This window comes from Athene noctua, chromosome 3 (assembly GCF_965140245.1).
Source record: "Athene noctua chromosome 3, bAthNoc1.hap1.1, whole genome shotgun sequence".
Lineage (NCBI taxonomy): Eukaryota > Metazoa > Chordata > Aves > Strigiformes > Strigidae > Athene > Athene noctua.
Window position 1 is genome coordinate 60,438,024 of NC_134039.1, and position 15,081 is coordinate 60,453,104.

The 15,081-nt window shown below is 40.5% G+C and overlaps 1 protein-coding gene across 1 annotated transcript in view; it reads right to left on the minus strand.

The window, feature by feature from the left end:
- Positions 1-8,268, minus strand: part of ASZ1 (ankyrin repeat, SAM and basic leucine zipper domain containing 1) — a 43,107-nt gene extending 34,839 nt beyond the window's left edge. The window contains exons 1-3 of the mRNA XM_074901559.1: positions 8,164-8,268; positions 6,467-6,563; positions 608-730 (exon numbers count right to left, since the gene is read on the minus strand). Coding sequence (XP_074757660.1) covers positions 608-730; positions 6,467-6,563; positions 8,164-8,268 — 325 coding nt within the window. The remainder of the gene's footprint in view (positions 1-607; positions 731-6,466; positions 6,564-8,163) is intronic.
- Between the last annotated feature and the right edge of the window lie 6,813 nt (positions 8,269-15,081).

Below are 15,081 nucleotides of genomic sequence, written 5' to 3' on the forward strand. Positions count from 1 at the left end.
CCGTTTAAGTAGGAAAAAGGTATTAAGCCATAAAAATTGACAGAGGAACTGATAATACTGAGAAGCTCCACTGAACTCCTGCAGAAAAAGGTGATCTAGCAACACACTGAAGAACAGTTTTCACTTAACAGAAAAGCTGTGCTCAAATTTTAAAGAAGTCCACATTAGTTTTTAATGAACTGGAAAGCTATTCCTGTTGTTTGAGATTCTAGCTGGTGTCTGCATGTACATACTTGAAAACTAGATCAAACAGAGGAAGTTTTAACTGTAAAACCTTATCCTAGAATTTTTGACCAAGTATTTCCAAACACTCTGTTAAAAAAAGTACTTGGGGGATGGGGGGGGGGGGGGGGAACAGATGGGACAGAATGAGAGAGAAAGAACAAAAAAAAAAACATCAATTCATTCCAGATCAGTTCCAAGAATACAATTTTTACATTAAAACTACTATTTTTACTTCAAAACTGTATACTTCATAACTGTATAGACCAGGTCCCAGTTCTACTGTGAAATTTTACTTTTTCCCTATATATGTAAAAAGATAATAAGGATAGGACAATGTCTGGTACTGATCATTACTGGCCAGCACTTTTCGTTCACATCTTACCTATTTCAAAACATGCGTTAGCACCTCTGTCCAGAAGAAGATGCACTATTGCAAAGTCAGCCACACTTGCAGCATACATCAGAGGAGTCCATCCAAACCGAAAGCTACATTCTATGCTTATACCTGTCAAAATTTAAGATACTAAAATCATAAAACTGCACCACAATAAACATGCTTTTTATAAACCTTACTCTCAATATGTATTGTTCCCAAGGTTACACAGTTTGCATTTAGCCCTAGGGAAAGGAGTCTCTTACACCATTTTCATTTAAGACACCTTTATCGTGAACACCAAAACCCAACTTTTAGAACTGACACAACGGAAGCTCAGTTCTTGATCCAAGAAGTTAAGTACTACAGAAAGACTAAATTCAAAAAGCACTTAAGTAATAAATTTAGCTGCAAAAATAATTTCAGAGAAGTGCACAGAATCTCTGTTTTCTCCACTTACATGCAATAGCTTTCTTAAATAAAAAATTTTGATTCTTGCCAACTCAAGTGGACTGCTGTGGAAGTAAACTGCTTGCCAGGCAGTTAAGATAATATTGACTAGCGTTTTCCTGCTTCACAGCTCCTCTTATTCTCTGTCTGATACCAGTTTTGTATTCAGTACTAACAAAATATTATTCTGATAGAAAGATTATGCAAGATCAGTCAAGATCACCAGATGTGTTTGTTACTCTTGCTAACAGCCACAACTTCTTTCGTGGCTAGAAGTAAGTTTGCCAGACAGCCTTTCCAAATTCACCAAGAACCAAGTACCAGATAAAGATACTCATCTGACAACTTTCTAATGAAAGTCTCTATACTTTTTTTTGCAATAAAATGGATCATCTTTCCTTCAATCCTTCCTCAAATATTACTTCCTCTAGAACAGTGTCCATCAGCTAGTTCCATATTAATCCAACAGTGATTATGGATAATCAAAAATACTTCTTTACAAGAGACAGCTCTGAAAAAAACCCCAAAATTGTCCTAAGAAATTTGTGATAGTCGAGCTACATGCATACCTTTTCATGCAAAATGTCTATTTACTTTCCCTGCCTTGGTAGTTTGTCAAAGATGTGCTAGCAACATAAAATCATTAAAGCTGAGGGAGTAACAGGTCACTGCTCTTGGACTGATTCTTCAACTCTTTAAGATCACTGGAGTTGTAGAAGCAATCAGAAAAGAGGTAACATTCAGTTAAAGTCAGGTGTTGAAGAATTTTAACACCTGCAAGCCACAGAATTTATCATCAAATCTTCTTGGTAATACATACTTACTAGCTGCAGTCCTTAAAAGTCACAGCAAGCCAGTTTGTCTGCAGTATACAAAAACATTTTGTTGGAAGTCCACAGCCAAGATCTACAAAGGGAGCCAGCGAGCGTTCCTTACTAGTCATATCTGAACTTCCTTGCAGATGAGTCACTTCAAGAATTTAAAGTCTGATATCCAACAGCCCACTGAAGGAACTCTAGTAGGAAAGAAATACCAGAAAGCTGGCACTCTGCCAGCCTTAAAAAGTCCCTTTTCCTCTCAAGAAGAAAAGCAATCCACGTAACTAGAGCTCCCATGTAGAGCTTTTTATTTTAATACATATCAGACCAATACTGACAAAAGGCACACATACAGAGACTTATTAAAACTCTTGGGAAGGTATTTTCCGTGCTGCTTTCTTACATATATAGCAGACAGTATCTGCCATGACGCTGGTGCTTTTTCTAAGTTCTAGAAGCAGAATGGTCTATTTGGCAGTGAAATGTCAAAGCTGTGTTAACAGCTTGTTTGTCCAGCATGGTCTCCCGTCTTTGTAGTGACTGCCTTGAAGTACCACCCACTGTGAAATCACAGTGCAAACCAGCTAGTGTCCTGCAGGACGACAAAGAAAGGACAACTGAAACAGTCATGTTGCTTCTCGGCTGCATGGTTATAGGAGCTGTTGATAGAACCAGAAATGTCTCCCTCTGGCTACTACTCAGACTCTCGTTACATGAGCTGTTCCTGAAACAAGCAGCATTAGTTTAGCATTAATGTCCCTTAAGAGGTCCTATAAGGCAACAGTGAAGCCCAGAAAAAAATTTTTAGTTAAAAATCAGGCCAGATCGCCAGAGAGAAGCAAGGCTGCTGCAGTTCCACATCCCCAGGTCCAACTAGTGTTGATGCTGAGTGTATATTCTCAGCAGGCACACAGATACACCAACAGCCACACTGATCCACACAGACAAAGCACTCATGTGCTGATCAACACAGACAGCACCAATGGTCTCATCCTGCTCCCCTTTGGGATAGATCTATCTCCCCCAGCTGCTGGCACCACAGACACACAGGGACTGCTGGTCCCACTCCTGTGGCTGGCACATCCTTTCACCCGACTACAGTCACGGGCATCCAAGTAGAAGGGCCCTATTAGAGCCCTGGGAGACCCTTTCTCTGTGTCTGTAACTTGGGTTCCTGCTTGCCCTTGGGCCTCTCTGCTCCTCTGAGATTGTGGAGAGGGGCCTGTGATGGGCTGATGACTTCCACATGGGCCTGGGAAGAGGTGGGCTAGGGTATTATTCGTGCTCCCCCACCTGCCATTACCTGGTTCCTTTGTGGGCATGAGCAGAGGAGCTTTTCAGGCATATAACCTCACAAATTATGTCTAGGAGGCAAAGCAAATACACCATTCTTTGTTACAATCCGAGTTACAGATAAATACCCTCCTCTTTAACCAGCAATAGGCAGAAATACCTTCTGTCCCCAGACAAGCTCTACAGCAGAAACTCTACGAAGCAAGTGAAGCAGAACAACAGCAAAGAAAGAATTATGTTCTTTGTGTGATTACTACAGTTTCTCTAGTATCTCTTTCAGATATTTTGTTGACTGTGGCTAATAATAGTTATTGTAGAAAGGCTGTTTTTATACAGAAAAATGGAACCTTAAATTCAAGGTCATAACTTTTAATCTCATTTCAGGAAAACAAACATATGAATTATATGGAGTTAAGTACTTTTACTCCCAAAGCAAAGCAAAACACTCAAGTCATCTTTGAACTTGCTCCTTGCTTGCATTACTTTGTGACACCTACTTCAGAAACTTATTCTTGGTATGTTGCCATTTTATATGGGGGGTAAGAGAAGACGTTGTGCATGTCCATTTCCTGAAAGAGCTCTGTGTAACTGCCTCAGCACCACATATTCTTAATTCTTCTGGCTGAGCCAGCCAGAAGACATATTCTTGCTGTACCTGAAAGAATGGCCTCAACTGTTGCTAGGAAATCCACTTCCAACACAAATCCTGAGTTTGGTCAAGTGCTGGTAGCAAGCCTCCTACAAGCTCTACTGAACATACACTAAAGGCAACTTCAGAGACAAAGATTTAATCTGCCTGAGCACTAATCCTCTGAAGGACAATGTTACCTTTCTTCAGAAACACCCCCCTGTCAGAGAGGCATTGTGTTTTACTGCTCTGCAGGACAGTACTGGATGGGTCAAAATTTACTGGTAAGTCATGTTTTCAGGAAATCTTAGAACCACAGAATGGTTTGGGTTCGAAGGGACCTTAAAAATCATCTAGTTTCAACCCCTCTGCCATAGGCAAGGACACCTTCCACTAGACCAGGTTGTCCAACCTGGCCGTGAATACTTCAAGGGAGGGGACACCCACAACCTCTCTGGGCAACCTGTTCCAGTGTCTCACCACTCTTACATGAAAGAATTTCTTCCTTCTATCTAATCTAAATCTACCCTCTTTTCAGTTTAAAACTGTTATCCCTCATCCTATCACTACACTGCCTGATAAAGAGTCCCTCCCCATCTTTCCTGTAGGCCCCCTTAAGTACTGGAAGCCCCTATAAGGTCTCCCTCGAGCCTTCTCTTCTCCAGGCTGAACCACCCCAACTCTCTCAGCCTGTCCTCATAAGGGAGCTGCTCCAGTCCTCTGATCATCTTCATGGCTTCCTCTGGACCCGCTCCAACAGGTCCACATCCTTCTTGTGTGGGGGCTGCAGAGCGGGACACAGTACTGCAGGTGGGGTCTTGCGACAGGGGAGGAGAGGGAGAGAATCACCTCCCTCGACCTGCTGGCCACAGTTTTCTTGATGCAGCCAAGTATACGATTTGCTCTGTGGGCTCAGAGTGCACATTGAGTCATGTTCAGTTTTCCATTCTCCAATACCCCAAGCCCTCCTCTGCAGGGCTGCTCTCAATCCACTCATCACCCAGCCTGTATTTGTGCTTGGGATCTCCTCAACCCATGTGCCGAACCTTCCACTTGTCCTTGCTGAACTTCATGAGGTTTGCACAGGCCCACCTCTCAAGCTTGTCCAGGTCCCTCTGGATGGCATCCCTTCCCTCCAGCATGTTGACTGCACCACACAGCTTGGTGTTGTTGACAAACTTGCTGAGGGTGCACTCAATACCACTACCATGTCCCCAACAAAGACATTAAACAGCACTGGTCCCAGTACTGACCCCTGAGGAATGCCACATCTTGCTGATCTCCACTTGGACATTGAGCCACTGACCACAACTAGTGCGACTATCCAGCCAATTCCTTATCCACCGAGTGGTCCATCCATCAAATCCATATCTCCAGTTTAGAGACAAGGATGTCATGCGGGATGGTGTCAAAGGCTAGATTCTCTTCTGATACTGTCTTGTGCATGTCAGAAAACGGGACACTAGACTACAGGAATTTCTGGCCTTGACCTCACGCTCTTACAGATAACTGTCATCATCTTCAACAGGATAGAATGGCTCATTATGTAGCAGGCATCAACATGGAAAGCAAACCATTACTGTTTTGACTGAAATACAAGCAATTAAAAACGGATAGCTGTAACAAAACCATTAAGCAATCTGATGCACAGAGATCACTAAAAACTCTACTATAAATAAGAACACATTTTCTCAAAGCAAGACAGAAGATGTATTTAATTTGGTATTACATGTCTGTGTTTCAGCCTGTGCAACATTGTTCACTTAATTTAAAAAGAAAATCTTTCTCCACTGTGGTGAGAAACAGTCGTCTTCTAAAAGGGCAAGTAATGTCATTGTTTTAAAACTCAGAAAAACCCATTGCTAACTAGGAAACTACTTTCTTGCAGCCATAAGACAGATTTTCCTCAGAGAACAAGCTCTTGGCTACTATATTCTGCTTGCTTGCTGAAGCAGAACTTCCTGACAATTATCACTAGGCAGGTCAACTCAGCTATGCAGTTTTTGATTGCCCTGGATGCTTCAATAAGTGATCCAATCCTCCTAACACTGAGTAACAGAAACACATTACAAATACTGAGTAACAGAACAGGGAAAAAGGCTTTTAGTGTTAAGACAAACTACTTTTTAGTGACAAATGCCACATAAACCCTATTAGACCTTTCAGAATCACAAAATCTCTGTCCAGCTGATGTTGCCAGGACAGCAGTATTACACAGGGCACATACCAGAAACTTAACTGTGTTGTGAGAAAAAAAAAGGAACTTCCAAACTGGGGGAGCATTAAAACAAAAAAAGCCACCCCCCTCAGCAACTTTCAACACCAAAACAAGACCATGCACTGAGTTCTCTCAATTTAAAGCACTTCAAATTCAGTGCTTGTAATTGGTATTTTCAGGGAAAAGACGCATCCAAAACCAAAGAACTACCTTGTTTCGTAGTTCACACATTATAGTTTTCTCACTTTACAGCAGTCCTGGCTGAAGAAAGAAATATAAATTAGAAGGAATGAGCTGTAATACTGCATGCTGAGACACTGAAAAGTAATTTCATCTTTAAAATAAAAGTACGTTCACATACTCCTACATGCACTTGACACATTATTTTGAAATGAGAAACTCTAAAGCTTTAGAATTCTTGCAAGTTAAAAATATTCAACTTCATAACTGATTTTCCTCACCAGAGTTTAAGAGTTCTTCAGTTAATGAAACATCACCACGAAAGAGAGCCTTCTTTAACATTTCCTTCTTGTCCGCTTGCAACATTTGATCCAACTGCTAGTAATGAAAGAAAAGTTAAGTAAAAACCTAGTAACTGTTTCAAGGTAAAAACTGCAGCTTGAGTTCAGTATAAAAGCACTAATGAACTCTGAAAGGACAAAGCTGAGAAGAGGGATGGGGAGAATAAGATAAAACTTTCCTTGTTCCACCTCTGTAGACCTGCTTAGGGTCTACTGTAAAACATTATTTTTTAAAATTAACTTTTCAGAAAGGTTCCATTCTCTGAAAATGTTAAGTATCTTCTTTCTCAAAAGACATGCTATGCTGCTCTTAGGTTTTTTTAATGGTATTTGATTTCAATTAAGATTCTTTTTCATCTTTTGGTGCTAGAAAAACGTTGCAACACATTTCTGTACCTTTATTGTACATTTCACATGTTGCACAGCACAGCACTAAGAAATGCATCTATCACACACAAAAGTCAGAGTTTGGGGCATCGTAGCTCAATGACTAATTGTCTGGCTTAATACAGCATGAATCCAGTGCTGGAAAGGGTTGCCACTCCTTTTTCGTTCTACTCCTGTGGTGGCATTGAAGCATTTGTGTTGCTGCATCATAAACAATCTGGCTGACAAATGCTCTGACCAAAGGACTAGTTTATGCATCAGACAGTTTTGCCTGACTCAAGTTCCTTTCAAAAGCATCACAGATTTGCTCTGTGTTAAAGCTGCAGGCGCATCTGAAGACTGTTGCTGGCATTATCTAGATTAACAAAACAAATACACTAATAAATTGAGAACTATTCACTAGTTTCTTTTACAGACACAAGTGGGTATGTAAAGAAGAGAAATTGCATTTCATTTTAAGCTTTGAAGTCACAACATGAGAACTCAGAATTATACAACTTTCCCCAGCACACGGTGTTTATATTTCCAACAGCTTGTGTAAGTCTTTAATAAGTGCTTAGCGTATAGAAAACCAAAGTTGAGAAACAACCAATATAATAATTTAGCCCTATTTTTGCACTACTCAGCCAGAGTAGGATAGGAACCTCAACTTACAGATCAAGGTCCCTGAAAAACTGACTCGAACCTTTACAAGACCACTGCAAGTATTGCAAGTATTCAGTTACTTCCATTTTCCAATTCCAGCCATGAGATAAACCAATGGTTAAAAAGCCTTGCAGGATCTACCTCACATTCTCAGATGCCTTACACCTATTAGATACAATAAAATCACTTGAACCTTCACATTAGCAAGAAACAATTTCAGAGATTAAAGATATAAAACAGCTTTATAGATCTCCAGTTGCTTTCAGATTTATTCTTATGTGAAATAGGGACTGAGGTCTGTTATTGAGGAAAGAGAAAAGTGCTTTAAATAAACATAAAGGTTTTACATAAGACAAACCCTCAAAATTTAGGCTTTATTTACTCCTAGACTAGCGGCACACCACCATTAACCTGCTAGGAAAGAACCCCGGAGGCCCCAGCCGCAGCCCCTCCCGATGCCACCCTCCTCAGGGAGCCCCACCGAGCCCCGCTCCCCTCACCGCGGTTTCAGGCCGACGCCACTTCCCTCGCGTTACCCGACCCTGAGCCCGCCCGCCCGCAGGCCCCAGCCCGAGGGCACCGGGAGCGGAGAGGCCTCGCCCCACCTGCGGTTCATCCCGCACGACGCCGATGTCCCAGCCGTCCTCGTCACTGTCGCCGTCCTCGTCCCCCCCCGCCACGACGCGGGACGGCCACGGCGCAGCGGCCATGTCGCGCCGCTCCGCGCGCCTCGCCTCGCCGGGTCACGTGGCCCGCGGCGGCCGTGCCGCTTTCCCGCGCAGGAGGGCTGGGCGGTGCGGCCGGAAGGGCCCGGGCCCGGCGCCCCTCGGGGCGGGGAGCGCCTCGCCGCTAGCCGCCCCTTCCTGCGCATCCGCTGCTGGGCGAGGCAGTTGCGGTTTGCGCGGTGAAAGGGGAAGTCTGGGCCGTGCAGGTGGTGACGTTATTACAGCGTCAGCAAAATTTAGGATTTTAAGTACGTGGGAACGTATCATGGCTCACTAGTGGCTCAGCGGGTTTGTGGGGCGTTAGGTAACGCAGCAGCGCTGTGTCTGAAGTCTCTGTAGATGGGGAACTGGTATATGTGTGTGAATCCAAGGTAAAAGATAAGATTTATGTCTCTAATTTCTGTTGTCATTTATACACTCTAAAAATGCCACCCAACCTAATAGCAGACCGTTACGTTACTTACAAGTATGTACAGGGGCTGTTACATAGCAAAGCCTATGGTGGTGACAGTTATGTGGGGAAGGTTGAAGAGCAGCCCTGTGTAAAGAGCTATACTTCCATCCTGCTCCATCCCACCTGAGTATATGCGGGCATTACTTAAAATTTTGGAATTGTGGTTAGATTTATTTACAATGACAAATAATATCCGTCACAAGGTTCACATGAAACTCTTCGAAGAACAGATGAGGAATGTCATTCTGTATTTCATCCACAGGCAAAACTGCTATTTTTGCTCAGCCGCAGATCTTGCCCCAGTCTGAAATGAATTTGGTCTTCCACTGGATGAAAGAGAACAGAAGAGAAAAAGTCTGGTCTTGCAGAAGGGGCAGGTGCTAGTATGGAATGGTGAGTGTTGGCTTTGTGCCCATGACAGTGTAAAATGAATTTTTTGAGAAGTTAATTGTAGTGAAAATTTCACTCATTTTAATCAGAAGGTGACTGTGAAGCATTTTTTCTTTTTTTTTTTTTGGTGCAATGCAATGTGTAAGGCATCTTTTTACTATGTTGGGAATTTGCAGGTTAGCTAGAGCTATGCTTAAGATATACTAAATGCTGTAAAAATTGCACTTATTAAAAAAATCCCACTATGGTTTACGTATTTCAATTGTGCACTCCTTACACTTTTTAACAGCTGTTTTTTCTGGATTTTAGTTGCTTCTCTGTAAAATATGACAACCTGTTTGCATAAAAGTATTATGAAACTCAGGTTATTAACAATGAGGGACTCTGATACAGAGCTAGCAGAGCATTTTAAATGAACGCCCATGAAGAAACTTCCAGTTCTGGAAACTTGATAGAAATGCAAAAATCTTTCCTTTCACACAGCCTCCCTAGAACAAAATGTGCTAAAAATGAGCCAACTGTAATACAAACCTTTATATAACGACTTAGGTTTATGTGCTTATTTTGAATTTATCTGCATATACTAGCGGTCTGTTTAAATTAGTTTGGTAATGAGGTGGTAACATTTACTGGGTGTAATAATAAGCCACTTTTGTAGCCATGTCAATTCTTATAAAATTTTAACTTTTATTCTCAAGAGTTTTCAGTTTTCTGATCACTGGCCTGAAGATTTCTTGTGTCATTTTCTGCCTGCAGAGGAAAGGTAGAATTTATGGCATTGTCATCTAGCTTCTTTGTATCTCTGTGAGTCTACCAGTTGTCAGCGTTACAGTCTCCATATCCAGGATCAAGTTTCCATGATATTCTTTGTTTGGGTCAGCTGAGTTGCAGAGCATGGGCTTGCTAGTAGAATTTTTATCCCTGGCTGCTACACTCTAAAGACAACTGAGCGTGACTTTTTACAATTAACCCAATGAAGTGCAAGAGAGTTTTTTCTAACTGGTGATGGTGCTATGTATAAATTCCTTACTTTTAATGCCCTACCAATTATTTAGTATTTGGCAATTGTGATTTATTTGTTCTGGTTCAGGTTGTAAAGTTTGAGATCAGTTGGGGCTTATTTTCTTCCCTTTTCTCTGCACCATCTCATGTACAATTTAAAATGTCACAGCAGACACTTCAAATGCAACCTGCATGCTGCTGCTTTGCTCAAAGGCCACCCCTCTTTAAAAAGGTCACCTTCAGTTACAGGCCTGACAGTTCCTAGCACTACAGAAAAAACTCCACCCTTTCCAACATTGGAGTCTTGCGGCCATTGTACCTGATAGCTGTTTTGAATGTGCACGTGCTGATTGTGCGGAGGTTGATAGCAGGTGATCACTCCTTGTGCATTTGCTTGGAACTGTGAATCAGATGTTATTGTTGATGCGGATTCTCTCTCTTCTTTTTCACATCCTTCTTCCTCCAGTTCATTTGTGACCTTGAAGCCTGTCTTCATTTTTCAGATGAGCAGACTCTTCATTTTTGTTGACAGCATGGTAAGTCCTGGCTATCATCTGTATTTGCCAAATATCATTATGTTTTTACTTTGGTAGGAGCAGTTCCCAACATCTTTTTCTTATTGCTATGGATTACTCATTTTAAACGCAAGAGGCAGTTATAGAATGCCTCAAGCTGACAAAACATCTCAGAATAATTTCCTGTATCTCACAAGGGGCATCAGAACAAGCACTAAAAGCCAATTCTAAACCCTGCTTGCCAGCCATACCTGCATTTAGACTTCAGCTTGGGTTTAGTCATCAGCTGACTTTTAATCTTCTCTCATTACTTCTGGTATTAAATAGATTTCGTTAGTTGTCTGAATTTCTTCTGTATTTTTATCTATACATTTTGTCTCATGTGGGACTGATACATGCATAGATTCAAATTTTTATTCAAACATAGTTGCTAAAATATTCCAGAATATTTTAATTGGTTCATTTTCCTCTGTTTCAGACCAAAAAGCTGAATCAGCAAATATTTAAGGGCTTTGATGTTGGGAAAATAACATTCCTGTGAGGAGAATCAGAATTGGTAAATGTTTAAAGAGGATGACTAAACCTTAACTACTGCTGTAAAATTCTACTAACAACAAAGCAGCTAATAGAAGTTTAATAGCAATAGCGTTTTAGTGGAATTCTGCATAGTCCTCTATCACAGCTACTAGTCTGAGTAACAGTCTGTGCCCTTTCAGTATTATTTTTACGTAATTTTTATTGGTGGTAACATTACTTGAAGTAGAAACTGATTTTTTTGTCTTAATGTTAGCTAGATATTACTTCGACAGAACTTAAATGAACTGTGGAACAACTGATAAAAGGTCTCGAATCCATTCCTTTCATGTTCTTCTAGTTTATTCTTGCAGAGGAGTAAAGAAGTCCTTGTGCAAGGAATGGGCCCTGCAGAAAGAAGGGACCTAGTAATTGTAAGAGATTCTCATTCCCAGAGAGTTTTAGTATCTCTGGGTCTACAGAATTGACAAATTACCAGTAAATTTTCAGTTGAGGAATGATTAAGTACCAGCTGTACTAGTTCCATGATTAAGGGCAGGACATCATACAGGAATTTGCATAATTTGAAAAAAGTCCCATAAAGTAGCACAGATGATTGCAATTTCACAGGTCACATTCATGAAACAAATGGGAAACAAAGTACTCCACGGTAGTTTCGGTTGTTTTGGATGAATTTTCTGCTGACTTGTGTATACCTGTACCATCTCTTATTTTTAAGGTATCTCAAGTATAAAGAATGGCTAATATTACAAACTTTCACTTTTTAGACTGTAAGGCATTTATTCTGTAAAAAGCATTGAAGTGATTTGTGTCCTTTCTGTGATATATGAAATCACCCTTTGTGTTAAACCGCTCTTAGTTTTGCCATCCTGAAATTTTGTTATGAGCTACTGCACTACAGCAAATCAAGTTCTTCAGTTATTTCAGTCATTGTTCTGATGGCTGCCAATAGATGGAAAGCATTTCATTTCAGTTGTTTTGTTTCTGATAATTCATATTTTACAGCTGTGTTAATACTGTCTACTTTGACAAGTCTGACTGGATATTACATGATGTAAAACTTCCAATCTGCTGCCAAAAGTGTGAGTATAAGTTGCATACCAACTGTTTTCCTGTTCATAAAATTTGTTTTCTATTAGCAGCCTTAAACCATTGTCAAAATGAGACTACATAAACTAATTAGTAGGGAATTCATGGGTGTGATGTAAACCTGAATCCTTTTCAGGACCTCCTAGGTGTCAATGTCATGAAAACATCTCTCATTATCATAGTAATGTATAAAAAATCTAGAACAGGTATTAGGGTGTTGATTTTTTTTTTTTTTTTTTTTTAGTGTCTGACAGGCATATTTTTAGCTTCTTTCCATATAACCTAGAAGCTTTGGTCTGTATAACAAGTCCGTGTCAGAATGATTCCTGCTATTACTAGATGCATTCTTTCTGTTAAAAATTCCTCATTCCTCCAGTATCTCTCCTCTGTTCTACACTATTTTGTCCCATTAGTCTGGACTGGCAGTACTCCCACTTCATTATCATGTTGCTGAATGGTGAGCACCTTCATATTTCAGCCTGTTCATTCTCTTCTGATCCTCAGGCAGCTACTTCTAATAGTAATGTCTGTCTCTTAGAAACTCAAACAATTGAGTATGCTAGTGGCTGTTTATATGATCAAATAGTGCTTTGAACTTTCTACCCCATTTACTGATATATCATGTTATCTTATCACTTTTATCAAGATTGAAGCTTATCCACATATTTCAGTATATTCATATATATAATATTTTTGTTTAGTTGCCATGTTCTTACTTTGCTCTAACCAATTCAAAAGGAATATGGTGTCTTGGAAAAGGATCCGAATCAAAAGCTCTTTTTGTTTTATCATGCTTGGTGGTTTGGTTTTTTTCTTAGCAAAACATGCAATCTAATTGTCATTTATGCAGACTGAACCGCCTTACTATCATAGGTTTATCACAAGATATTAAGTCTCTGATTATCTCTTATTTTTATGGCTGCTGGGGCTGCTCATCAGTAGTCTCTGGGCATTGTGACAACTCCCACGCATATACCATCTTCTTGGACTTGTTTGCTTGAGTTTATTAAGTCAGAGTGGTGTTTTACATTATGGTCTGTGGTGCTGGCTCTCCAAAGTGATACTAGTAATTCAGAGCTCCTAGAACTTAAAAGCTTATCTTCTGAGAAAAACCGTTCACTGAATTCCTAGGATGTACTAACTGGACTTTTCTGCTGATTCCTTTTATCTCATTCATCTCTTCCAGCAAAGTCAGCATCTCCTTTACATCTGCTTTAAACTCTTCTCTGCATCCTCAGTGTTACGAACCAAATTTGTTACATATAGTCAATATTTGGAACATGAGGACATGCTCTGTGGGAAAGCCGTCCAAAGACGTTGCACTGTTATTCAGCTGTCTTATACTTGCATTCTTATGCTACTCTGCAAACTTTTGTCCAGAAGTGTCTGACTGTGGAAGAGACTTTTATGGTCATTTCTGGGTACTCTGTCACATCTGGACAGACCAATGACAGGAAGCCATAAGATTTCCTTATTGGCCAGGGGGAAGCAGTTATGCACTGGGGATGCCCTGACTGTTTGGCTGTCCAAAGCAATGACTATTGAGATTGCAGAGGAAGGTTCTTTCCCTCTAGTAATTCCCTAATATTCAAAAGGCCATAGTCCAGCCTCCTGTGTGCCCATATTGAATCATTACATAAGATCCTTTATGTGTATCTGCATCTTTTTCTCCCCAAGTCTCTAACCACTGATAGAACTCCTTCATTCAAGTTGCTGTTGCCATAGATACAATGTTTTTCTTGTTACAAAAACCTTTTATGAGCCCCATTAGTTTTGGTGTGTGAAACCTCAGAATTATCAACAGGCATTAATATATCAAAAAACATACCTCCTGTCTAATTTGTGCAGTAAAATCGTCAGCAATTCCTATCCACTTTGATACTGTAAAAATGCCCTGAGTCTTTATAATCCTATAGACTGGAAATCTTCATGTTATCAGAGATGGTTTCTTCTTTGTTAATGCAGGTGTATAAGCTGCCAAAACAGCTGTTTGCTCTAGATTTCTTTCTTATAACTCTGCAAAACTTACCTTGCACTAAACTTGCAGAATCCCAATTGCCTGACTATGAGGCTCTACAATGAACAGGTTCGTCTCTATCCCATATACTTCTTTCTTTGTTCTTCCTTGAAATACCCATTCCTTTAACCAAATCATCCAAACTGTCATGGAATGTATCTGAAATCCAGATGTATATGGGGGAAAAATGGGGCCACATGGCTTGCACTAACGATCCATGATCATAGATTTCCTTGACCACATCAGCAAATTGTAACAAACCTCCGATTAACTCCTTGGCTAACTTTCTGCAAAATCTCCACAGTCCCCTTTGGCAACAAGCTCAGACTGGTCATTTCAAATAGATGGGGTTTTGTGATAAGCAAATGTCTGCGTGAGTTGAGCAACTTTCAGGTAGATAGCCTGGTAGTCAAGAGCATTGTATCTCCACTTACCTGTTTCATCATTTGTTAGTATCTCTACTTAAAGGCATATGTTAAGTAGCCTTATTTTGGTTACCACTTGGCCTTAGGTCAAAAGAGACATTGAGACATATCAGTTAATGTGATGGGAATAATGTGATGATTGTGGATGGGAATGTAATGGGAGTAATGTGAGGTTACAATATGGATGTATCTGTCACAAATGGACAAGTGATGTGTCATAACTCAGAGAAGAGAGGGGGGAATGGTAATCTTCTGTGACAGGGACCAATTTCTCTGATGTTGTTGCAGTGTCCCAGTTGGTTCTGTCAGTGGGGTGTTCCTTTGTGATAACTTCACAGTCACTGTTTCTAACAAAAACCCAATCCTTTGCTC